This window comes from Sciurus vulgaris (assembly GCF_902686455.1).
Source record: "Sciurus vulgaris genome assembly, chromosome: 10".
Taxonomy (NCBI): Eukaryota; Metazoa; Chordata; class Mammalia; order Rodentia; family Sciuridae; genus Sciurus; species Sciurus vulgaris.
The window spans coordinates 72129741-72154738 of NC_136470.1; the positions used below are offsets into that span (position 1 = coordinate 72129741).

General features: G+C 39.0%; 1 protein-coding gene across 2 annotated transcripts in view; it reads left to right on the plus strand.

The window, feature by feature from the left end:
- CD86 (CD86 molecule) overlaps positions 1-24998 on the plus strand; it is a 58382-nt gene that overhangs the window by 24241 nt on the left and 9143 nt on the right. For both annotated transcript variants that reach the window (XM_079155347.1, XM_079155346.1), the window contains exon 2: positions 16900-16949. In XM_079155347.1, the coding sequence (XP_079011473.1) occupies positions 16904-16949 (46 nt within the window). In that variant the 5' untranslated portion in view covers positions 16900-16903. The remainder of the gene's footprint in view (positions 1-16899; positions 16950-24998) is intronic.

Genomic DNA, 24998 nt, shown 5'->3' on the forward strand with positions numbered 1-24998 from the left:
GTTGATTGCCTGAATGGTGTGACTGCATCATGTACAATCAGAGAAATGAAAAGTTGGCTCCATTTGTGTACAATGAGTTGAAATGCATTCTGCTGTCATGTATAACTAATTAGAACTAAAAAAAAAAATAGGACTGGGGATGTGGCTCAGTAGTCGAGTGCCCCTGAGTTCAGTCCCCAGTACCTGCCAACCCCCAAAAAAGAATGTGACTGAAAGCTTTACCCAGTTATACCCAATCAACATTTAATAGAGTTGTTGAAAGTTTGCAGGACTTTTCAAGGGCAGCTGGTCATCACACTAAGTTCTAGGAAATTTATCATTGCTAATGTCAAAGGAGGAGAGCAACACTAAGAGGAAACCTGTTTCACGATGCAGTGGCCCAGGCTGAAACACTCATGAGCACAAGAATCAGAATAAGTAGACTTAGTTGGAGCCACTTCTGGGTACAACTTCATCCACTCTAACAGAAACTGACTACAGTAATCCCTAGCATGCCTGGTTCACTTTGTTCCTGCCATTAGGGTATAATTTCAAAACCAAGTTCAGATATCAAGTTTAGTCAAGGCCCAGTTCAGATACCACCATCTTCTCCCTACCTTTCAGGGCCAGAGGAGTGCTTGCTATTCTCTGTGTCGCCTGAAGCCCTGGGTCACCTATAGTCAGCTTAACAGACTATCTCCAGACAGGAAAGTCCTTTAAACATACTATACTGTTTCTAATGCTAAAATAAGAATAAAAAAAAAAAAAAAATTCAGGGTGGGAGACAGAGACAGATGGAATGCTCCGGTGTCTTCCTTTATTTTTCCTTTTTCCTGCCTGGGAATGGATCTTAGAGGTGGACTTAAAAGTTATAGAATTCAATTACATAACAAGGAATCCCTCCCCACAAAATCTCTCTTGTGCGTTGTACCCCACTTTTTTTGAGCAGTGTTGATAATGGGGAGCTCATGACCTAACAAGAAAGTTGTGGCTCTCCATTAAACTTCTTCATCATCTGGAGCTGGAATCTGGCTCCTTAAGACTTCCAGTTATTGGAACTGCTTGCCCTTCAGCAATGACATGTGTGCCCTCTCACAGGAGGTTCCTTACATGTTTTCAGAAGGCCACAGTGTATTCAGTCTTTTCTTCAGGTTCATTACCCCCAGTCTTTTAAATTGTTCCTCATTTGACATAATTTCAATATTCCCTAGTGAACTGTGCTGCCCTTTCACTTGATAAACCCTAATTTTATCAGTGTGATACCACAAGTGATGTGGTCTGATTAGCAGAGTATGGAGAGCTAATTCTATGTTAAGATCGAATTAACTGGGCTGGGGTGTGGCTCAGTGGTAGAGCACTTGCCTAGCATGTGCAAGGCCCTGAGTTGGATCCCATGCACCCCACCCCTCCAAAAAGGCTGAATTAATATTAGATAGCCATGTCATAATAATATTTATGTGATTTTTATATTTACTACAGATAAGATCTTTAGCATCTCTACTTAAGTATGAGTCTTTACATTTACCCTTATAAGGTTAGTCTCTCTTTTTAGACTTTATGAATATTAATTCAACTGACCCACTTTGGGCTCATTTTTGTGTCATCTGCATATTTGAAAATAGAAGTATAATTTCCATTGCTTTCATTCATAGTTTTACTAAGCATATGAAAGTGAATGTTAAAAAACAAAGAGTCCTGGTGGTACCCACTGAGGAATCACTCTGTTAAGAATGATTCTTGGCACTCAATTGTTGAATGAATAAATGAATCAATAAATTAATCAACACTTTGTTCTCATCCCTCACATTTAATCCATGCCATGTTCTGTTAATTATAATCTTAAATATTTCTTAATCTACCCACTTCCTTCCATTTCTGCTATTATCATTGTAGACCAAACAGCCATCTCTGTTAAGCAACTTCAATGTCCAGCTGATGGACCTTCCTGCATCTGCTTTGGCTTCCCTACTGTTTATTTGCTACATAATAACTAGAGTCATTTTTTCCAAAAGCAAAGCTGATTATGTCACATCTCTTCTATAATTTCTTTTTTTCTTTTTTGGCACTGGGGATTAAACCCAGGGGTGCTTTACCACTGAGTTATAGTCCTCAACCCTTTTCATTTTTATTTTGAAACAGGCCTTACTATGTTGCTTAGGGCCTCACTTAGTTGCTGAGGCTGGCTTTGAACTTGTGATCCTCTTTCCCCAGCCTCCTGAGCCACTGAGATTACAGGCATGCACCACTATGCACGACTCTACTATAATTTCTTTAGTGGTTCACCTTGCTCTCAGAAGAAAGACCAAAATCTTTGACTGATCCATAAGACAAGTATGGTCTGGCCCCTGCCTACGTCTTCAACCTTATCCTCCACCTGTCTTCACCTGAGCCACATCAACCTTCTCCTACCTTCCTTCATGTGCCCTCCTGCCTCAGAGCCTTTGTATATGCTCTTCCCTTTGCCTAGAATCCTTTCTAGCCATGCTCTCTGCCAACCCTTCATCTCCTTATTCAATCTGTTTTATTTACCTATTGGCATATTACAAACTGCCCCTCAATATTTACCCTCTCACAGTGTAGTGGGTCAGGAATCTGAGCAGGCCTCACAGTGATTCTTCCACTCCTCACAGCATCAACTGAGGTCACTTTACGGTAGCAAGCTAATGGGTGGGTTGGTCTAGACACACACTAATTCAGTTGCCACCAGTCACAAGTGACAACTGATCTCTTGAAATGATCAAGGGATCCTAATTGAGTTGTATTGTAAGTATAAATTACCCACTAGATTTTTGAATATTCAGTATAAAAAATTTAAAGTACTCATAATTTTTGCATTGATTACATGTTGACATTATAATATTTTAGATATACTGGATTAAATAGAACATTAAAATTAATGTCACCTATGTTATTTTAATTTGTTCATGTGGTTTTACAGTTTAGAATTTGAAGTGTCACCCAAAGTCTCTGGTGTGAATGTGAGAATGTTTAGAGGTGAAATGATTGGACAGTGAGAGCCATAACCTAACCAGTCCATTGGTTTGAATGCAGCAAGTAGGTGGTAACTGTAGGCAGTTGGGTCCCCTAAGGGTGTGTCCTGGAAGGGATCATCTTCCCTGTGACCCCCTCCCCCGCCTTTCTCTCTGTTTTCTGCCACCATGAGTGGAGTGGCATTCCTCAACCACATGCTTCTGCCATGTTATTCTGCCTCATCTTGGGCCCAGAGAAATGGAGTCAGCCCACCATGGAATAAACCTCTGAAACTGTGAGCCAAAATAAACTTTCTCTCCTCTAAGTTTCTTGTATTGATATTTTGGTCACAGTGATGAAAAGCTGACTAACACAAGTGCCTACAAGAAATTTTCAAATTCTCAATAGGGCTCACATTTGTGGCTTGTGCTGTATTCCTATTGAACAGTGCTACAAAAGGCCAGATAGAAATGTTTTCAGCTTTGCAGGCTATATAGTCTTTGTCACAGCTGCTCAACTCTGCCATTGTGAAAGGAACAATAGATAATAATTAAATAAATGAGTCTGGCTGTGTTCCAATAAAACTTTATTTGTAAAAATAGATGGGAGCCAGATTTAGTCTGGAGGCTACAGTATGCTGAACCCTGATCTGGCAGATTCAAGATTTTCTTCCCATCAGGTGGCTTGACAGAGATGTCTGGAAGGCTGGGCTCTGCTAGGACTTGGACCCAAACTACACATGGCCTCTTTGACTCTGGGGTGTTAGGGCAATAGAACATTTTACGTGGTGGGCTCAAATCCCCAGGAAATAGGCCCCAAGAGAGGCAAGCAGAAGTTGCAAAGCTTCTCATGACCTCATTTCAGAAGTCCCAGGATATTCTTTTTGCTGCATTCCTTTAGTCAAACAAGTCATGAGAGCCAGCCTGCATTCAAGAGAGATTAGATTCTACCTCTTCATAGGATGAATAGCAAAGAATATGTGTCTACATTCCATCTTTGAATGTCAGTTAAAACTAGTCCTATAATAGGTTCTCAGAGTACCAGGAACCCCTCTTTTTTAGCACTTATTATGGTCATAATTTTACATTCATTTATATGAGTCCTTGGTCATTATCTTGCTCCTCTACTAAACTCCAAGCAACCACAAAAAACAAGTTGCTTCTGGTTTTGCTCATCACTGTATTTCTAGTTCTAAGCACAATAACTGGCTCAGGAAATGTTTGTGTGGTGAACTCATAAATGAGCAAATGAATGAACAAATAAATGATTAGTAGCTATTCTTGTATTGATTCCATTGATCTCACGTTTCTCCATATTGCTTTTTCAAGCATGGTGAGACACTGTCAGAAGCATTGTGAAAACTCAGATGCATTGTCTCCCCATCAACATTCTTATTTTGCAGTTCAGAAACTTTATAAAAAAGGGAAATAAGCCTGCTCTATTCTGCCCAGTGCCTCAAAGATATTAATAGCTACTCTAAACTTGTATCTCTGGGTTCTGGAGCTTGCACAAGCACTTCAGTGAAGCACACCACACCCAGAGCCAAGTCAAGGCCCCAGGCAGTTGGAGTTCCAGGATCCTGCTGTCCACTCTCCTCACCCAGCTCATGTAGGAGCCCAGCAAGCCTGGCTGGTCCAGCCACAAGTAGGCACTGCAAGAAGCAATGGGCGTGGCCCTGAGTGCTGCTAGGTTGAGGTAGACCTAGTCCTTCCTCCACAGAGGGGTGGCATCTCCCACTTTGCTGGGAACAAGGACTCTATAGGCACCTGCTGCCTTCCACACTGGTCCTGGAGCTTGACTTGGAGTTACTTTGAGACATTCCATCTTTCTTTTTAGTACTAGATGAGGGGCCAAGGCCCACACACCTTGACATCACCTGAAACCTCTAGAACAAAACTGCTCTGGAGCAAACTCAGTAAATGGGTGCCTGAAAGACTATCTGAATGAGTAATCTTCCCGAGATACCTGCTCAACATTTCCCCTGATACCTGATTACCACTAATATCCTAGACAAAGTTGTGAAATAGGAAATCTTTTTCTCTGTTGCCCTCCAGCTTCTACCTGGGAACTCTTCTCTCACTTCCTGTTTCATCACACCTGCATTCTCCTGACCCACCCCAAAAGTGGCCACCCACACCATGTGTCCTCTCATCTGCCTTTTGCCTGTACTAGATCCCCCTGCTCCTTCAGACCCAAGACCAAAGACCCCCTTCCCCTTCCCCTGCATTTCCTCTCTGCTACTCCATTTCCCCAGAGCTCTTCTAGGTGTGCCTGAAGCCACGCCCACTTGGGAACATAATTAGCTGACAGGGTTAGAGCGGGGAGGGTGCTCCATGACATTTGCAGAATGAATAGCAGCTCAGGATGGAAACCCCTACCATATAAGGGATTTCTTTCACCCCCTGCTACCCTTAGCCCAGCCTGTTCCGAGTGTCCCACTGTCATTCTGGGAGCCGCCTCCACACTTGGCCCTGGGATGTGCTGCCCACCTCTTAGCCCAAGAGTGGATAGAATCTGAATCCATTCTGTTTGCTCCCACAGCACAGCTGGGGCTGACGGGTATTTTTAAAGGAGTTGCATCAATGTCAAAGAGAAGTCAGTGAGGTTGAGTCAGTTTGAATCTCAACTCTACCCTTTGCTAGCTGGATGGCCTAGGGCAATTCTTCTCACCTTGGCAGGAAAAGTAGTATAATTAATCATTCACCTGACTCTTTCTCATGTTCTGTGAAGGACTCGCATCACAAAGGAAGAGTGGGTGGTTTTTGGTTTCTGGAATGAAACTTGCTCAGATGAGGGCTAATCTATTAAGATTTTCGAATAGTTCACATACTTCAGATCTTATCCTGCTCATATCTGGCAGAAATCTCCTTTCAGAGAACCCCCTGTAAATTCTTAGGTTCTTTTTTGTTAACTTTCATGAATTCTTACAAAGTAAACACATTTTATAACAAAGGAATTGAATCAGTCTTGTTCAGGATATATTAATTACCAATTTTTCCTGCCATGATCCACAGAGGCAACCAAAATCTCTTTCTTGTTGTTATTTTTAGATATACATGACAGTAGAGTATATTTGACATATTGTACATACATGGAGTTAAACTTATTCTAATTGGGATCTCATTCTTGTGGTTGAACATGATGTGGAGTTTCACTGGTCGTGTATTCATATATGAACGTAGGAAAGTTATGTCCAATTCATTCTACTGTTCTTCCTATTCCTATTCCCCTTTCTTCCCTTCATTCCCCTTTGTATAATCCAATGAGCTTCTATTCTTCCCTCCCCACCTTTTGTTGTGTGTTAGCATCCACATATCAGAGAGACCATTTAACCTTTGGTTTGGCTTATTTCACTTAGCATGATAGTCTCCAGTTCCATCCATTTACCAAATGCCATAATTTCATTCTTTTTTATGGCTGAGCAGTATTCCACTACATATATATATAATATGTATCATATATATATATGTATGTATATATATATATGATACATTTTCTTTATCCATTCATCTGTTGAAGGGCACCTAAGTTGGTTCCATAGTTTAGCTATTGTGAATTGAGCTGCTAAAAACATTCATGTGGTTGTGTCACTGTAGTATGCTGATTTTAAGTCCTTTGGGTAAATACCGAGGAGTGGTATAACTGATCAAATGGTGATTCCATTCCAAGTTTTCTGAGGAATCCCCATACTGCTTTCCAGAGTGATTTCATCAATTTGCAGTCCCACCAGCAATGTATGAGGGTACCTTTTCCCCCACATCCTTGCCAAACATTATCATTACTTGTATTCTCCATAACTGTCATTCTGCCTGGAGTGAGATGAAATCTCAGTGTAGTCTTAATTTGCATTTCTCTGATTGCTAGAGAAGTTGAACATTTTTTCATATATTTGTTGACTATTCATATTTCTTCTTCTGACTGTTCATATTTCTTCTTTCTGTTCATTTCCTTTGCCTGTTTGTTGATTGGGTTGTGTGTGTGTGTGTGTGTGTGTGTGTGTGTGTGTGCTCGCACACCCTGAAGTTTTTTGAGTTCTTTACATATCCTGGAGATTAATGCTCTCTCTGAGGAGTAGGTGGCAAAGATTTTCTCCCATTCTGTAGGCTCTCTCTTCACATTCTTGATTGCAGAAACTGGTTTATAATTTGCTTCAACCACTTACCCTTTTTTGTTGGTGGTGGTATATTTCCATAGAATTGCCTCTTGTTTAACACCTGTTTGCTACACCTTATAAAGGCATAACTCAGATGGGACCCAACCTGCAACACTGGCTCCTGAAATGACCCCGACTGTTCAACTCAAGTGGCCTATCCTCAGGTTCAGCAAGACACAGGGCCATCTACCAGCTCAGCTGTTAATACATGAAACTTTCTAAAATTAAAATTCAAAAAGGGGACCATGAGAGATCAGAATATACCAATATTCTGAGTGGAATATGCCACCTTGGTATGAGGATTATTTCATGTTGCAAGAAATTGAGAAGGAAGCCGATATAAGGAGAACCTTCTGCTCTCTCCCATTTGCCAAAGGGCCCGAAATAAACTTACCAAGGTATCCCGTCTCCCCTCTCCACCAAGGGCAGAAGTTGATCACTGAAGCCAGTGTCAGCCTCCTTAGCTTCAGCACCAGCGTTATCTAGGTAACAAGCTTTACTCAGGAGCCTCATCTGCTGTTTATTTGCCTTCCTACTACCTGCCACCTCTTTTCCTTTGTCTTATCGCTTCTCTAAAAACTTTTGTTCTTTGTTGAACATGCTACATAAGCCACCTGGTAGAGATGGACTCGTTTTCTGGGTACCTCCCATGCTCACTGAGGCTATTCATGTTATTAAACTTGTTTGTTTAAAAGCAAACTCAAAAGAAAACATTTAGACCAGTTGAATTTGATTTTACCTGAGCAAGGAGAGTCACGAATCATTGGGCCCTCAGAACCAAAGAAGGTCAGAAAGCTCTACCCCACGATGTGGGCAGGCAGCATTGATGGTCAGAAGAAAGGGAGCAAGGTACAGAAACAGCTGGGTTGGTTCCAGCTGGGGATATCTGCCTGTTCACGTGTGGTTGGATCAGTTGGTCACTTGGGATTGAAGTCTGGCTGCGTCATCAGCTGAGATTCATCATTATCTGTTGCAAGAGTGCATTCCTAAGTCAGGTTTTCAGTTAGCTCACATTCTAGATTAAGTCGTGGTTCTGTCTGTGAGGACTCAACGTGCAAAGTCATCCTTGGACCAAATGTAGTTTAATTTTAAAAGTTACTCGTAAGAGAAAGAGAAAGAGAAAGAGAGCTGAAGACTGGAAGGAAATATTTGCCAAACACATATCTGAGAAATGATATGTATCCAAAATACATAAAGAACTTTTGAAACACAATTAAGAAGAAAACAGACACCCTTATTTAAAAATGGACACAAGTTTTGTGTAGATAGCAAATCCACCAAAGATATGCAGTTGAAAAATAAGGTAGAAGATAGACAAGCCTCTGAAAACATGCTTAATATCATATGTCACTAAGGAATTACAAATTAAAACAATGAGATACTACCACACACCTATGAGAAGGCCTAAAAATCAAAAACACTGAGAACTCCAAATGCTGGTCCGAATGTGGAGAAATGGAATCCTTATGTACTGCAAAACTGCATGCATTTTGAAAAACACTCTGGCACTTTCTTAAGAAACTAGAAATAGGTTTACTACATGATCCAGAAATTCTGTTCCTAGGTAGTATTTACCAAAATGAATTGAATATTTGCATCTAACAAAAACCTGCATAAGGACCTTTACAACATTTTTATTAATAACTGCCAAAATTTGGAAACAACTAAGATATTCTTCAATAGGTGGATGACTAACCAAACTGGTACCTCAATATGATGGAATATTTTTCAGTGATAAAATAAATGGAATGTCAAGCTATGAAAAGTCATGGAGGAACCATAAATACATATTGCTAAGTGAAAATGTCAGTCCAGAAAAGCTACCTAGTGTATAATTTCAACTGTGTGGCATTCTAGGAAAAGCAAAGCTCTATCAAATATCAGTGGTTGCCACAAATTAGAAGCACAGGGCATTTTCAGGGCAACTCTTTGGTATAATTCTGTAATGGTGGATAAAAGGAATTGCACATTTGTCAAAACCCATACAACTGTGCAACCCAGAGAGTGAACCTTGCTGTAAACTACAGATCCTAGTTATAAAGTATCAATATTGGTTCATTAATTCTATCAAGTGCATAACCTAATGCAAGATATAATTATAGGAGAATCTGTGGTTCAGAGAGGGGATAAGGGGCTTATGTGATCTTTGCTTTTTGTGCTTTTTTCTATAAAATAGTATTTTCATTTCAGTCTTAAATAGCAGCAGTGCCTACTGATGCACAAGTGTACTTGTTGAACACTGCACAACCTGTCCAAGCCTAGAATCAGGTTGGATAATGCCATGCTCATGATTTTAGTGTGGTACTTGTTCTTTCCAGTAGCAACCACCAAAAAACTGATTCTGTAATGACCAGTCAGTGAGTCTGCCTTAACGTTGAAGCTATGAACTCTCTTGAAGTAGTAGTGTATATAATGTCCAAGAGATTTTGGTATATGTGTCTCTTAAAAAAATTAAAACATGCCTAGTCTGTGTGAATTTGTTGCAGTACCCCATTATACATAGGTCCATAGTTTGGAGAACTAGGGAACCACACAGCAATGATAAATAGTTGGGGTCACCTAAAGCTAAGAAGCCATAAGTCAAGGGATCAAGTTTCATATGTCATTGCCTTTACTTTGGACTTCAAAAGATAGAATGGTTGTTTTGGCCAACTGCCCAAGCTGATTTACTTTGTTGATTTTTAATTTTTAAGAGAAATGAGAACACATCAAAAGAGGAACTACAGTCCTTATTTCAAATTAGCATTATGGGCATTCTCTGTTTGCTAAGGCTTAATTATGCATGAAGAGGGATGCAATACACTATGCTAGTTTTCCACAGAAATGTTTTAGTTATTGGATTACCAAACTGTATTCTTTTTTCATCTAAAATTAGATTTTTATATCTCTGATAGATGATTGGATTTTTCTCCATTCCTTTAAGATCTAGAATCTTGGGGTGTGGTGTTGACATATCCTGTGTGATGGAGATCCACTGTTTCTGATAGAATTAAGGAATTCTGGTGCACAGGAGAGAATTTTTAGGTAAAGGAGGACACTCTCATTTTCTCATTTTGCTAGTGAAAACAGGTAGATGATATATAGTTGGATCTCTTTTTTAAATCCAGTTTGAAATTTTTGCCTTTGAACAGAATGGTTTGATACACTTATGTTTGATGTTAATTATTAATGTTTGGATTTACATCTGTCATTTTGCAATTTGTTTTGTATATGTTTCATGTTTTTAGTTGTTCTCCTTTTCTGCCATATTTTCTGTTAATATATACTTTATGTATATATATTATATTTTATATATATATTAAAGTATATTACTCTATTTCCTTTGTTGGAAAGTGTTTTTTTCACTTTTTGAGTAATTTTATTCATGGTTTCTCTGGGGATTACAAGATACATGTTAATTTAAAGCAATTGAGTTTTGATTAATGCTAACTTAATTTCAACAGTATTAGAAACTTTACTCTAATAGAACTTTTTCTTTCCTTCTATTATTGTCATATTAATAACATTTTATGTTAAAACCCTCAAATACATTTTCATGATTATTGTTCTATGCAGTTGCCTTTTAAAACCACTTAGAGAAGAATAAAGAGTATATTTATGCTATCCCTTATATTTACCTCTGTAATTGCCTTTATTGATGCTATTCCTTCATAAGGATTAAAATTATTAGTATCTAGTTTCATTCTTTCCACCATAAAGGACTCTAACAAATTTTTTATTTGATACTGTACTTTTCAATTGCAGAGTTTCTATCTGGCTCTTTTCTGTAATTTCTTTTTCTTCATTGATATTGTTTGGTTAGGCACTGTTATCATAGTCCTTAATTCTTCAAAAACAGTTTTCTTTCAATTCTTCAAACATACTTCTAACAGCTGATTCAAAGTTTTTATCTAGGAAGTTCACTATCTGGACCCTTCAGTGCCTGTTCACTTCCTTTGCCCATTTATTGGCTGGGTTATTTGGGAGGTTTTTGTTTGAGGGGGCGGGGTTTAAGTTTTTTGAGTTCTTTATGTACCTGGAGATGAGTACCCTATCTGAGGTGCAAGTGGCGAAGATTTTCTCCCATTCTGTAGGCTCTCTCTTCCCTTTTTTTTTTTTTTTTTTTTTGTACCAAGGATTGAACCCAGACCTTTGTATATTTTATTAGAGACAGGGTCTCTCACCAAATTGCTTAGGGCCTGGCTACACTGCTGAGTCTGGATTTGAATTCGCAATCTTCCTGCCTTAGTCTCCTGAGTGGCTGGGATTACAGGTATGTGCAGCTTCTCTTCATGTTCTTGATTGTTTCCCTTGCTATAAGAAGCTTTTTAGTTTTAGACCAATCCATTTATTGATTCTTGATTTTACTTCTTGTGCTTTAGGAGTCTTGTTGTGGAAGTTGGTTCCTAAACCAACACGATGGAGATTTGGGCCTACGTTTTCTTCTCATAGGTGTTGGGTCTCTGGTCCAATGCCTAGGTTTATCCACTTTGAGTTGAGTTTTGTGCAGGGTGAAAGATAGGGGTTCAATTTCATTCTGCTATATATGGATTTCCAGTTTACCCAGCGTCATTTGTTGAAGAGACTATCTTTTCTTTCCAGGTTCTTTCCTCTCCCATTCCCCTTTTTACACCCCCTTCCTTCAAGGATAAGAGTTTCCACTTTTTGGGACATCTGGAGAAAATTATGACTAGTGACTGTGGCTGGGGTTCATTCCTGAAGGATCAGTGGTATTTCTGTTCTTCCTTGGTGCCAAAAACACTGAAGTAAACAGCTTCTCAACCCAGACCCTGGTTCTCTCTCTCTCTCTCTCTCTCTCTCTCTCTCTCTTTCTCTCTCTCTCTCTCTCTCTCTCTCTCCCACACACACACACACACACACACACACACACACACACACAATGGCTAGAGTTGAGAAACATTCTTCACACAGGACATTTATACTTAACTTAAAAATAAAAAAAGGTTCATGTCAATCTCAAGTATTTGAGCATCATAATTTAATAATATCACTGACAAACTAAGTACCCAAGTGTTTTCCAGAATGATGTGCCATCCACAGATTAACGGTAGCGAAGTTTCCTGAAGGAGTGTCTCTGCTAAGCCAGGCCAGGATGTTGCAGGGGGTTATGATGGTTGTCCCCAAATCCTTGGAAAGGCTTTGACTGAAGAATGTTCGGCTCACTCTGGGTAGTTTCAGAGGACGAAACCAGTATTAGTGAGAGAAAGTACAGGAAAGGCCTTCTCTAACCAGGGGAAGAGAGAGTTCTCAAATAGAGAAGTCCAAAATGATACTGACTTCCTTGTCAGGACCAGTGCTTCTTTCCCCTGAATTACATTTTGTCTAAGATTTCTAAGGCCAAAGATTTCCCATGGCCATATTGATCTCATGTAATTATTTGAATTAAAGATGATTTGTGAAATTTATAACAAAATATGATTTGAGTTTGTGTCCCTGTTTGACATGTCACCCCAGAAAACAAAATTGTCTTGGTTAAGTTAAGCAGGCTGTTTTGTTAGTTTGCAAACAATGAGGAATTCCTATATTTAGGTGGGGAATTAGACTCAAAGGAGCCCCAGTCCTCAGATTCTATGATAAATAGGATGCTGTTAGTGATTTAGTATGAGGAAGTGTCCAGGGATCGATCTCCCTGGCTCTGCCCTTGAGTGGTGTCGGCATTGACTCAATAGGTGGTGCCTAACCTCCAAAACCCATTAAAATAACTGGAAGGGAGGAAGAAATTGGGAACTAGCTACTCAGTTCATATATTGAACTCCTACTACATATTTCAGCAACAAAATATATTTCCAACATTGTCATCAAGTGCCAATTTTGTAAATATAAAAGAGCCAATTTTGTAAATGTAAAAGAGCTCCTGCAAATCAATAAGAAAAAGGCCAAAGACTCAAATTGAAAGTGGGCAAAAGAAATGTATAGACAGCACACGAAACAGGAAATGCTATCTCTTATACATTTGAAAAAATGTTCAGATTCATATAAGAAATTCATTTTAAATGATGGTGAAAACCACCCATGCCCATTGGTATTGCTGCTATTTAAAAAAATGCGTGTTGGCAAGGATGTGGACAAAGTATAACTCCCATGCACCATTGATGGGAACGTGAAATGGTGTGACTGCTGTGGGAAACTTTACAGTGGGTCCTCAGAAACTTAAAAATAACATTTCCATGTGATCCAGTAATTTCACTTGTGGGTTTGTACCTAAATGAAATGAAAGAAGGGTCTGGAAGAGATATCTAAACACCCACATTCATAGCAGCTGTTATTCACAATGGCCAAAAAGTGGAAGCAACTCAAGTGGCCATCAGCAGATGAATGGAGTACAGCTTATAATGGACGAGTATTCAGCCTTAGAAAAAATCAGGAAATTCTGACACGTGCTACAACATGATGGGCCTTGAAGACAACACTAAGTGAATAAAGCCAGTCACAGAAAGACAGATGCTGTATGATCCCATTTACACCTAAAGTAGTCAAATGCATTGAGTTGGAGGGTGGGTTCCAGGGCATGAAGGGGAGAACAGGGAGTCATTGCTTAATAGGTACAGAGTTAAAGTTCTGCAAAATTAAAAGACTTCTAGAGATGGATGGTGGTGACAGTTGCACAGCAATATGAATCTATTTAGTGCCACTGTACATTTAAAAATTATCAAGACAGTAAATTTTGTGTTATGTGTATTTTACCACAAAAAAATAATTTTTAAAATTATAATGAGATACCATTTTAACCTTCCCTAATGGTAAAGATCACAAATTAGAAAACATTATATTGGCAAAAAGAGTGTGAAAATAAGCACTCTCATGTTTTGTTGATTGGAACATTAACATACAATCTTAAGATAGGACAAATTTTCAATATCTGTAAAAACTAAAATTGCATTACTCTTTAACAAGTCAAGCAAGGAATATAGCACACTCCTGCAAGAGCTCCTGTGGCGTGTAATCAAGGTTTCTTCATTGCAACAAAAGATTGGAAACAATCTAAATGTTCCTTATTGGGGGCTGGCAAAATAAAGTATTGCCCTCTGATAGAATATGGTAGAATAATATGCAACTCTTAATATGAGAATACTCATTACATACTGACACAGAACAATCTCCAAGGTGTGCAAAATTATGTATAGAATGCTACCATTGAGTTTAAAAATAAAATGGAATATTACTCAGCTTTAAAGAAGAATGAAATTCTGGCATTTGCTAGTAAATGGATGGAGCTAGAGATAGAACGTAAGTGAAATAAACCACACCCAAAAAACAAAGGCCAAATGTTTTCTCTGATATGAGGAAGCTAATTCACAATGCAGGGAAGGGGGATTAGGGAAGAAAAGAGTTACTTTATATTAGGTAGAGGGGAGTGAAGGGAGGGAAAAGGGGTATGGGGGAAGAAACCATAGTAGAGTGAAATAGACATTATTATCTCAGGTACATGTATAACTGAATGACCAATGTGATCCTACAATATGTATAACCAGAAAACTGAGAGATTACACTCTATTTATGTATGATCTATCAAAATGTATAAATGCAAATGTACAACTAATTACAACAAATAAAATTTAAATAAAATGAGAATATTTTATGAGCCTATGATTTATTTTGCTAAAATATCTCCAAACAGAGGCAAGAAACTAGTATCAGGTAACAATGGTCACTCCAGTTACACCAGTAGGAAAAAGACAGCTTTCCTTTCTACTGTTTGTCACCTTTACCTTTTAAATTTAGTACTATTTTCAGGTGTGATCTATTTTAAAACTTTAATTAAGAAAGATTATGGTCTGAAAAGAAGAAAAATAACAGACCCATTTAACCCATGCTCTGCTTCTGGTGCTGTGGAGGCAGAGGGAAAGGATGTCTAGCCTAGCCCATGGGATCAGGACTTTAGATAAACCACCCGGTGGAAGAAATTTCCTCTCTTGGATAAAGAATAGTTGTGTATCTTCTAAGTTTTGTTTTGTATAAACAAATCTGTGAATTAATAGACAGTCCTGTGAATTAATTCACCAATTAGGTTTTCCTTTTCCTGTTAAAAAGTAACAAGCCAGCTGGGTGTGGTGGCACAGGCTTATAATTCAGCAACTCAGGAGACTGAGACAGAGGATGGCAAATTCCAGGCCACCATGGCATCTTAGTGAGACCCTATCTCAAATTTTTTAAAAAATGAGAAAGGTCTGGGGATATTTCTCAGTGGTAAAGCACCCATAGGTTCGACTCCAGTACTGCCAAAACAAAATTAAAATAAAATATTAAAAAAGCTAAAAGCAAACTCATGCCCCACAAGCTGCATGTTGGCAAATTCCTATGGTAAGCATTTAGCATTGGCATTGTCCCAGGTTCCATTTTATTTTCCTGTATTTGGATTTGTGTTAGTCAGCCTTGTGCCACTGTGACCAAAATACTGGACAAAAACAACTTAGAGGAGGAAGAGTTGATTTGGGCTCATGGTTTCACAGGTCTCAGTCCATGACTGGTAGACTCCATTGCTTTGGGCCTGAGGTGACGATATGCCATCATGACAGAAGGGTGTGGTGCAGAAAAGTTGCTCACCTCATGGTAACCAGGAAGCAGAGAGAATGAGAGGAGCCTGGGACAAAATATATAATCCCCCAGGCATGCCTCCGGTGACCTGCTTCCTCCAGCCATGCCCCACTTGCCTACAGTTAACCTCCCCCAGGAATCCATTCAGATTATTAACCCATTGATTATATTATATATCTCATAATCTAATCATTTCACCTCTGAGAATTCCTGTATTAACACATGAGATTTTCAGGAGGACACCTCATATCCAAACCATGACAGTCTTGCTTTTCAACCTATTTCCCATGTTGGTCCTTTCTTTTTTCTGTACTTTCTTGTAATCCACTTTACACCCATTTTGGTATAAGTTGGGTGGTGAAGGAAGGAGAAAGGGAAAGGAAGAAAGGGGAAAGAAATTATAAAACCATGCAAGTCATTGTCTTTCGTTCCATCATGTAGATTAAGTGATTGTTCTGCTGTGATTCTCAAAGTGCGGTCCTTGGACCATAGCATTATCATCACCTTTGAGATTGTTAGACATAAAAATTCACAGGCTTCATCCCAATCTACTAAATCAAGCTCTTTGTGATAAAGCTCAGGGAACTGTTTTACATGCTCTCTGGCTGATTTTTATGCACATTAAAATTTGAAAACCACAAGGAAACCAAAGGAAGATTGATTTTTAAGCATAAGTACCCACCCTGTGACCCATGATACCTACTGTGTTGTTCTAGCTACTATAATAAATAATACCCACAACTGCATTACCTAACACAATAGGTTTACTTTTTTTTTTTTTTTTTTTTTTTTTTTTTTTGCTAATGTTGAGGTTCAATTTGGATCAGTTGTCAGGGAGGGGTGGAAAGAACAGTTTTACTAATTTGTTCAGCAAACCAGTTCTCCTCCATTGTAGATTTTGCCATCTTCTAGGACCCTGAATGTTTCCTCTGAATTCCCCGCATCTAAGAAGATAGGAGAGAAAAAAGAGGGGAGGATTTGATAGCCATATCTGGAAATAACATTCATTTTTTCTGTCCACATTTTTATGGGTTGGATCCCTGTCAGATGGCCTGCCTAATATCAGGGGAGGCCAGAAAAATATGACTCATCTGTGGAAATAAGAGGAAAAGGAAATGCCTTTGGTGAGCACATAACATTGTCTCTGCCCCACCCAGGAACCCAAGTGAATCCCAAATTCCGCTTCTAGGTCATGTTTTGATGAACATCAGTTTTCAGTTTCATTTTCTAACCTAGTTTTATCTTTTCTTTTTTAACTCTAGCACCATGGGACTGAGAATCACTCTGTTTGTGGCAGCCCTCCTGCTTTCTGGTAAGAACCTTTCTGCTGTATGAAGTCCTAGAATCCTTGCACTGTCTCCCAATGCATCTGACCACTGCAAGTCTGACACTTGGTGGGTCTTGTTCACTTGATTCACACTGCATAGTACTATGCGCCAGGAGACTTTCCTGGAGAAGGAAGTGTCATGACTGAGCCCAGGATCTCAGATGATGGCAGGCAGGCCTGGCCTGGGATGGAACCCTCTTCAAGCGAGCATCCTCTTCCATCTCACTCCCAGGGATCTGGATGCACAGAATAAGATGGACTGACCTGTCTAGTGACACTTGGCCACCACACTGAGGCCTCTGTCACTTGACTTCTGCTCCACACATACTTCTTCTGGTCTCTGTACTTCATTTCTGGTACTCTCAGGGTCCTAGGAAATAGCTGATGGGCTTCCAAAAGCCGAGAGATGAATTACCGTTCCCACAGAATTGGCCCTGAGCCTAATAGCTCTGCTGGAATCACTCCACTCTGTCAAGTCACTGTTTCAGGGTCTTTGGAAATACATGTATGTTACCCGGTGAGGAGTGTCTTGCCCCTAAATTAGTCGATCAATTTAATAAACTGTTTTTAGTAGTTTCCAGAAAGGATGAATGAACTGTCAGGCAAGTTAAGGTAGGGGAAGATGGTAGCCGAATAGGATGCATTTATCATTGTTTGAGATAAAGAGTGAAACTGGTAGAGAAGAGAGAGGCACCAATGACTGGCATGCTTCTTTGTGAAGGAGCAAGAGTCTGAGACTGTGGCTTATTTTTCCTTTGTGAGAGGAAGAATCGTAACACCATTTCCATAACATATAAGCTGGGATTTGGGCCCTCTCAGTATTATTGAGATTTATAGTATCATAGGTCAACTTTACAACATTTAAAGATATTAATTGGTTTTATTTTTTAATTCTAGAATCCAGCAAACACATCATTCCATAAAATAGAGTAGTTTCTCTGAGGAGCTGAGCAAAAGAGGTTTTTGGAGAAGGGCCCAAACAAGCAGAAAAAAAAAAAGCAGATTGGTTATTTCAAAGTTACTTTCCTTGTAAGGTGGGGGCAGGGAGACAGGATAATAGAAAAATAAGCAATTGGTTAACATCAGATTATTTTTTTGCAATGATTAAAATATGTATGAATTAAGGAAAGGATGCTTCATTGTCATGCTAATTTAGCCTGTTTGAGAAGTTTGAGTACCTCTCATTCTCCTGATTTCTTGGAAGGTCAGACAACAAGTTAGTTCCGGTTTAGAGATGTGGAATTTTGGCATGGGTGACTTCATTTTAATTTTTTAACAATGAAAATGAAAACATTTGCAACCTTTCCTTTATGGCCAAGATTTTACCTCTGTAGTTGATCTGTACTACAGAGGCGCCCCCTTTTACATTTCCAAGCCATAAGACTAGATTCTGGGACCTCAAAATTAGTAAAACATTTTCCATACCTAAGAGCCCTTGCCGTTCTTATGTTCATTCTTTCTCATTCTATCATCCCCTATTCCTGGAGAGATAGATGTCTCTATCTATTCAAATTTCTCCCATAATTTAAAAGTCACTTTTATGGTCTTTGCTAGGAGAAAAAAAACAGAGTAAAAACAGTTATATACAACTGTAGAAACCATTTACATGTAAATCCCTGAATATGTTTCATTCAATATTGTTTCATACATACTTTCTCAAGTTTCTATATGCTTTTCATTTTTATAATGTTTGAAACTGTGATAGTCTTTTGAATTAAAAAGTTTAATTTGCTTTAATTATTTTTGTTTGTTTTATTCATTTGATGTTATTTTCCCATTATATTTTTTGGTTCTGGTTGCTAAAGCGTTTTTAGGATAATGGTCATTGTATTATAAATATTCTTTCTTCATTCTTAAAAGAATCTCTTTTATTTGTTTTGATTTTTGAGTTTGGTAAAAAAAAATTTATACTTTGTGTTTATCAGGCTCACTACAACATGTCTAGTTATGGATTTATTTTCATTTATCTTGTTTGGTACTTAAAAAAGGCACTTTTGATCTGAGGATTCATGTCATTCTTCAGTTTTATAGATTCACAACTTCTATCTCTTCCAATATCTCTTACCTACTATTTTTTCAATTTTTTTCCCTCCAGAAACTATTAGAGCTCAGATTATTTCTTCAAGATTCAATCCACTCTTTCTTTCCTTTTCTTTCCTTCCTTCCTTCCTTCCTTCCTTCCTTCCTTCCTTCCTTCCTTCCTTCCTTCCTTCCTTCCTTCCTTCCTTCCTTCCTTCCTTCCTTCTCCTCCTCCTCCTCCTCCTCCTCCTTCTTCTTCTTCTTTTTATTCTTCTTCTATTTTTTTTAATCTTTCTATTTCCCTGTGGGTGAACTTCTCAGTACAATCTTCCAATTCATACTTCTCTTTTTAATTGTATTTAATCTAGATTTTGTTTGTTTTTCTCCTCAATCTGTAATTTTAATTTCCAAAATTGCTAAAACATTCAAAAATTTATTATTATATTCCCTCTTCAATGTTTTATAATTTTTTTATATTTTGTAATACATTACTTCATATTTCTTAGAGTATCCTAAGCATACATATTTTTAAATCTTTCAGAATAAATTTATCTAAAAGTTATGATTTTTGTGTCCATGGACATTGTTTCCTATCTATAATAATAATGCTAAAAATAAGTAAAAAAATAAAATGAAATAACTTTAAAATTTGACATATAAAAATTGTGCATGATTATGGAATACCATGTGGTGTTCCAATACATTATATTATGTAATGTTCACATCAGGGTAAGAATATCAATCTCCTTAAAAATTTATCATTTCTTTGTAGTAAAAACATCTATCATCTTTTCTTTTTAAGAATGTACAGTGTATTTTCATTATCTATAGTCACCTTATGGTGCCACTGAACACCAGAGCTTATTTCCCTAGCAAACTGTGACCTAGTACCCGTTGACCAACCTTTCCCTATTCTTCCCTCCTTCTACTCTCCCTAGCCTTTAGTAAGAACTTTTTCACTCTCAACTTATGTGAGATCAACTTAAAAATAAGTAACTCATAAAGAATGATTATCACGGATTACTATTAACTGAAATACTAACTGAAATATTAACTCTTTTAATCCTTAAAACAAGCTTTCAATGCAGGGACCCATGATTGTTTTTGTTTTTTGGAAGAGAAAACTGAGAAATAGAGGTATTAAGTGATTTGCCCAAGGTAACACAGGTAGAGCAGAGACTGAATTCATGCTCCCCGGAATCTACCCTCTTAATTATAATGGCATAGTGCCTTTGGCATCTTGTTTCATAGTCATATGGAATTCTATTGAATGGATGCATCATTATTTATTAAGCCATTTAACTTACTTCTAGTATATTCTTATGAACAAAAATAACTGTATACATCCAATTTTGTGCATATGTATCTTTTTGTAAAATGAATTCCTAGCAACTGAATTGCTAAATCAAGGCTTTAGTCTATCATTAATTTTATTACATATTACCATTTGACCTCCAACACACTTTATCTGTTTTACCAACAATGCATAAGAGAACCCATTTCTCCACACTCTCTTGAAGAAGTAGGTATTGCCAGTATTTTAAAATATTAGTCAATCTATTAGGCAAAGGCAAATGGTATCTCACTGAGGTTTAAATTGCGTTTCCCTCATTGTTATTGAGATATTTTCATTAATTTCTTCAATAAATATTTTACTAAGTGCTTAATATTTGTGAGGAACAGTTGAAACGTTACAATGAAGAAGAAAAGACACATTCTCTGCTTTTGTGGGGCTTATTCTTATGGGTGATGTCAGGCGTGTAGCTGAGCTGGGAGACAGACAAGCTGCTAGGTGTCAGAGCAGCTGATTATAGCAGTGAGGCAAGAATGAAATAGTTGAACTTTTAATATCTTACTGTGATGGTATAAGCAAGAGGCTAAAATTGAAACAAGGCTGATTGCCCCTCTTCCATTTTCTCCCAAGGAACGGTATACCAGTCAAGGGTCAGATGGATCAGGCAGACATGGGGCTCACTGTTGAGAGAGCCCCCTAAAAAAGGATCTGACAGTTTTATGGATGGGAGGCAGGGGACCCAAGGGTGGGGAAAACCAAAGGAGGAAGATGCAAGATGAAGGGGGAGGCCAGGAGTGGAAAATTCCTGGGTGTTGAGTCAGAGTGGGGAAAATGTCTTGCAGGTTCCCCCTCCTCCCCACTGTAAGGAGGCCTTAGTAGAGGTACGTGAAGAAGGCTTCTGTCCAAGGTCTTAGATAAAGAAACCTAGGAATAAATGTGGGGGCTAGGAGTGCAAATGTGTGAAAGAGCAAGACTGGCTAACTGAGACACTGACTGCGGCTCCCCAGAGGACGCAGTGTAGGCTGGGCACCAAGTCTGGTGTGGGAGGGGCAGCTTTCCCCCTGAGGCTCGTCAGGGAAGCCTTTGTAATTGCCTATGGTCAGGTCTGGAAAACCACATGGAGGTTTGTTTGCTTGTTTGTTTTTATATATGGTAATTTTATTTATGATATGTAACTGTGAGCAGTAAGATTTAAAAAAAGAATATTTTGTTGCTCTAAGTCATTGTCCGGGACACACATAGGTTTTAATTAGGAACTGAACTACTCAGGAGAAACAGACAATAACCAAATAAACCACATCATGATAAGCATCTTGATAAAAAGAATAAATTATCCCAAGGGACAGTGACAGGGATACTATCTTCAAAAGATGTTCAGAGAAATCATCCTGTGTGGTGACATTAGATGAGAGGCCTACACAAAGGGAAGGAGCAACCTTGAGACTGTCTGGAGAAAGCAGCTTCCAGACACAGGAAACAATGTGAGAAGACCTGAAACAGAGTATGTCTGACCTTTTGGAGGATTGTCAATGAATCCTGTGTGGCCAGGGCAGAGTAAATGAGGGAACAAGTCTGCAAAGCACCAGAGGCCAGACTGTATGAGACCCTGTAGGCTGTGATATAGCCCTCAGTGTGATAGGAAGGGATTTGGATTTAATTTCCAGTGGGATGGGAAGTCACCAGAGGCTTTTGAACAGGGATTATGCATATATATGTGTATATGTGTGTGTGAATATACATAGATATAGATAGATTATATATTGTGTTTTTTTATGGTACTGGAGATTGAAACCAGGTGCATTCTACCATTGAATTACACCTCTACCTGTTTTTCTTTATTTTCATTTTGAGACAGGGCCTCACTAAGAGGATGACCTTGAATTTGTAATCCTCCTATCTTAGCCTCCCGAGTAGCTAGGATTACAGGCATATGCCAACACACCAGGCCAGAAGTATGTTTTTAAAGGGTTATCTTGACTTGAGAAGCTAGACTTCAGGTCAGGATGGAAACAGGGAGATAAGTTAGGAAGAAATTGACAGGAACAAGTCAGATCCTTCAATAAATTAGGGGACTCGTGGGAGAAAGATGAATAACAATAGCAATGAGAGACCATTGTACTGTCTGATGGCATATGCTTCCAAGGAACTGGGTTTTTAACCATACAATCATGTGTTTTACATGTTATATTGTTTCATATATTTAGTAGATAATATTTCATATGACATCAGATATGTTTTGTATTTTATAAAATAAATACAAATATTATATATGATAATATATAAATCTACATAATTATACATATAACGTATTTTTTTAATGTGTGCTGAGGATCGAACCCTGTTCCTCACAAGTGCCACTGAGCCACAACCCCAGCCCCACATATAATGTATTTATCTATGTAATTGAATGCATGGTGAACATGAAATCAGAGCAAGATCATCTTAACAGAAATACCATCTGGATCACGAAAATGCCTGGAAAACCATTCCTGGCCTATAACAAAACAATCTCTTCAGTCACCTAAAAGATAATGTCCCCAAGGTCTCCAGATAAACACATATTCCTTTTCTCTGATGGTTCCTTCTCTGCTTCATACAGAGCCACCACCCTTCCCATAGCATATTAGAGTTCAGCTCTGACCGTGGTTTTCTAGCTCTTCTCAGTCACGCCTGTGCAGACCCTCTCTTTGGTATTTTCGACAGATTATGTAGACGATTGTGGACAGGAGTGGGTGAAGAAACCATGCATTGAGGTAGAAGAGAGGAAGGTTTGAAGGGGAGGAAGAGTATCTGGAAGGCATGCAGCAGGCAGTTGGAGATGGACAACTGGAACTCTAGCAACAGTCATGGGCTGGAGATAAACAGCTACGAATTATTAACTTACACTTGGCACTTGAATCCATGGGAATAGAGAAGAAAAGCCAGGGAGAGGATGGCGAGTGAGAAATCCAACAGGCACTTGAACCAGGAAGTTGGAGCCTGGGGAAGAAGAGAGAGTTTCAAGGAGAGCTGCCCCAACACTGTTACATTCAGCAGCAGCATCAGATGGGCTGAGGTCAGGAAAGAGCACTGGGCTTGGCAGTGGTGGGAAGTCACTGGCACCTTTGTCGGGATAGTTTCAGTACATGGGGAGTAAAGGCAAATATTTCTGTTCACTTTTTCAGAGCGTGTGACTGTAAGGGAAAAAGAAACTAAAAACAGGAGCAGAGAAGAAGTGTTGAAGTAAATGTTGTAGGAAAGCACAGGCCAGTGGGCAGGGTGGAGAGCCTGGGGGTCAGTTTAAGTGAGGCTGGATGCCGTAAATTTGCAATGTCACCAGTCTGTACGATGGAATCGTTTGCTTCAAGAGTATTCAACCACTTGGTTGTGAGAACAAATACATAGACTTTTAGAGTATCCTCAGGATGAAATTTACAGAGACAAAGGGACACATTTATGAAAGTTACAGGCAAGAAATGATCAAAAAATCGTTGTCGTACTGTCCAACATGATATTCACTAGCCGTAGGTGGTTATTTAAATGTCAATCAAAATTAAGTAAGATTAAAAATTCAGTTTCTCTCCCCAGCACTGAAAAAAAAATGAAGAAATCCAGTTTCTCTGTTACACTAGCAACATAGCAAGAGCTTAAAAGCTGCAGTGGCTGGTGGCTGCTGCATTGTTCAGCACAGGAAAAGAATATTTCCATCACCCTGGAGGGTTCTTTTGGAAAATCTACACAAGTGAATCTAGACTGGATAAACTTAGGTCTGGATGAAGATAACGAACAGAAGCAGCAGGAGAAAGCAACAGTGCTACCTGAAGGAAGAGGAGGTTTTGGACAGGGAGGAGGGCATGGAGGCCAGGATTCTAGGGGTTGAGCTACTGCAGATGATAAGGCTCAGGGTTATGTCATGGGTTGCTGAAGGAGCCTGAGGATGAAAACCTATGGGGTTGAAAGAACTCTGAGGCAAAGGTGTTGGTGGACACATCCATGAAAGCACCAAATCGATGGCAAGAATTGGCTGGAAGGAAAGACCTTGCGTGTAATGCTCAAATCCTCATTGAGCAAGGTGATAGTGACCAATGATTAGTGAATAACGACAATGAGAGGGGACAAGAACTCCAAATGGGGAGGGTGTTGCTTGAAGTCCCTATGAAGTAGAAAAAAAAAAAAAAAAAAGTAGTGGCTCGGGGACAAATGGCTTCCTTTGGGTAGGACCAGATTCTAGAGGCAGAACATTGGAGAAGATGTTCACTGAAGGAGTTAAGGATATTGAAGAATTTATTACAGTGGAATGAGGCTTCAGAGGGTCTCATAAAGCTTTGGAATAAGTTTAGTAAATGAAGGAAAATTCACGAGTACAGAAAAACACAGAGAGGACCTTGAATGTGGCACCTGCATTTGGGATGATGGTCAAGAAGACTGAAGTCCCCGTGGGGTGGGGTGGGGACTGACATTAGCAGGCTATGGGTTTTGTGTGTCATTCAAATATTATGTTGCTAAGAAGGTCCTTAAGTGTCCTTAGGAATAAACTGCCAATGAGGGAGATGTCCAGCTGAGTTCTTGATCACCTATCTCTGACAACCTTGCAACAAGCAGTTATAACTAGATCATTTCCCTCACCCAAGTGCTGAAGAAAGGTGAGATTCTCAGTGTTTTCCACCTATGGTGTCCCAGTGGGGACAGTTGCTAGAGGACCTATGCTCTGGGGGTCCTAACAGTGGAGGCCTAAAGCTGCA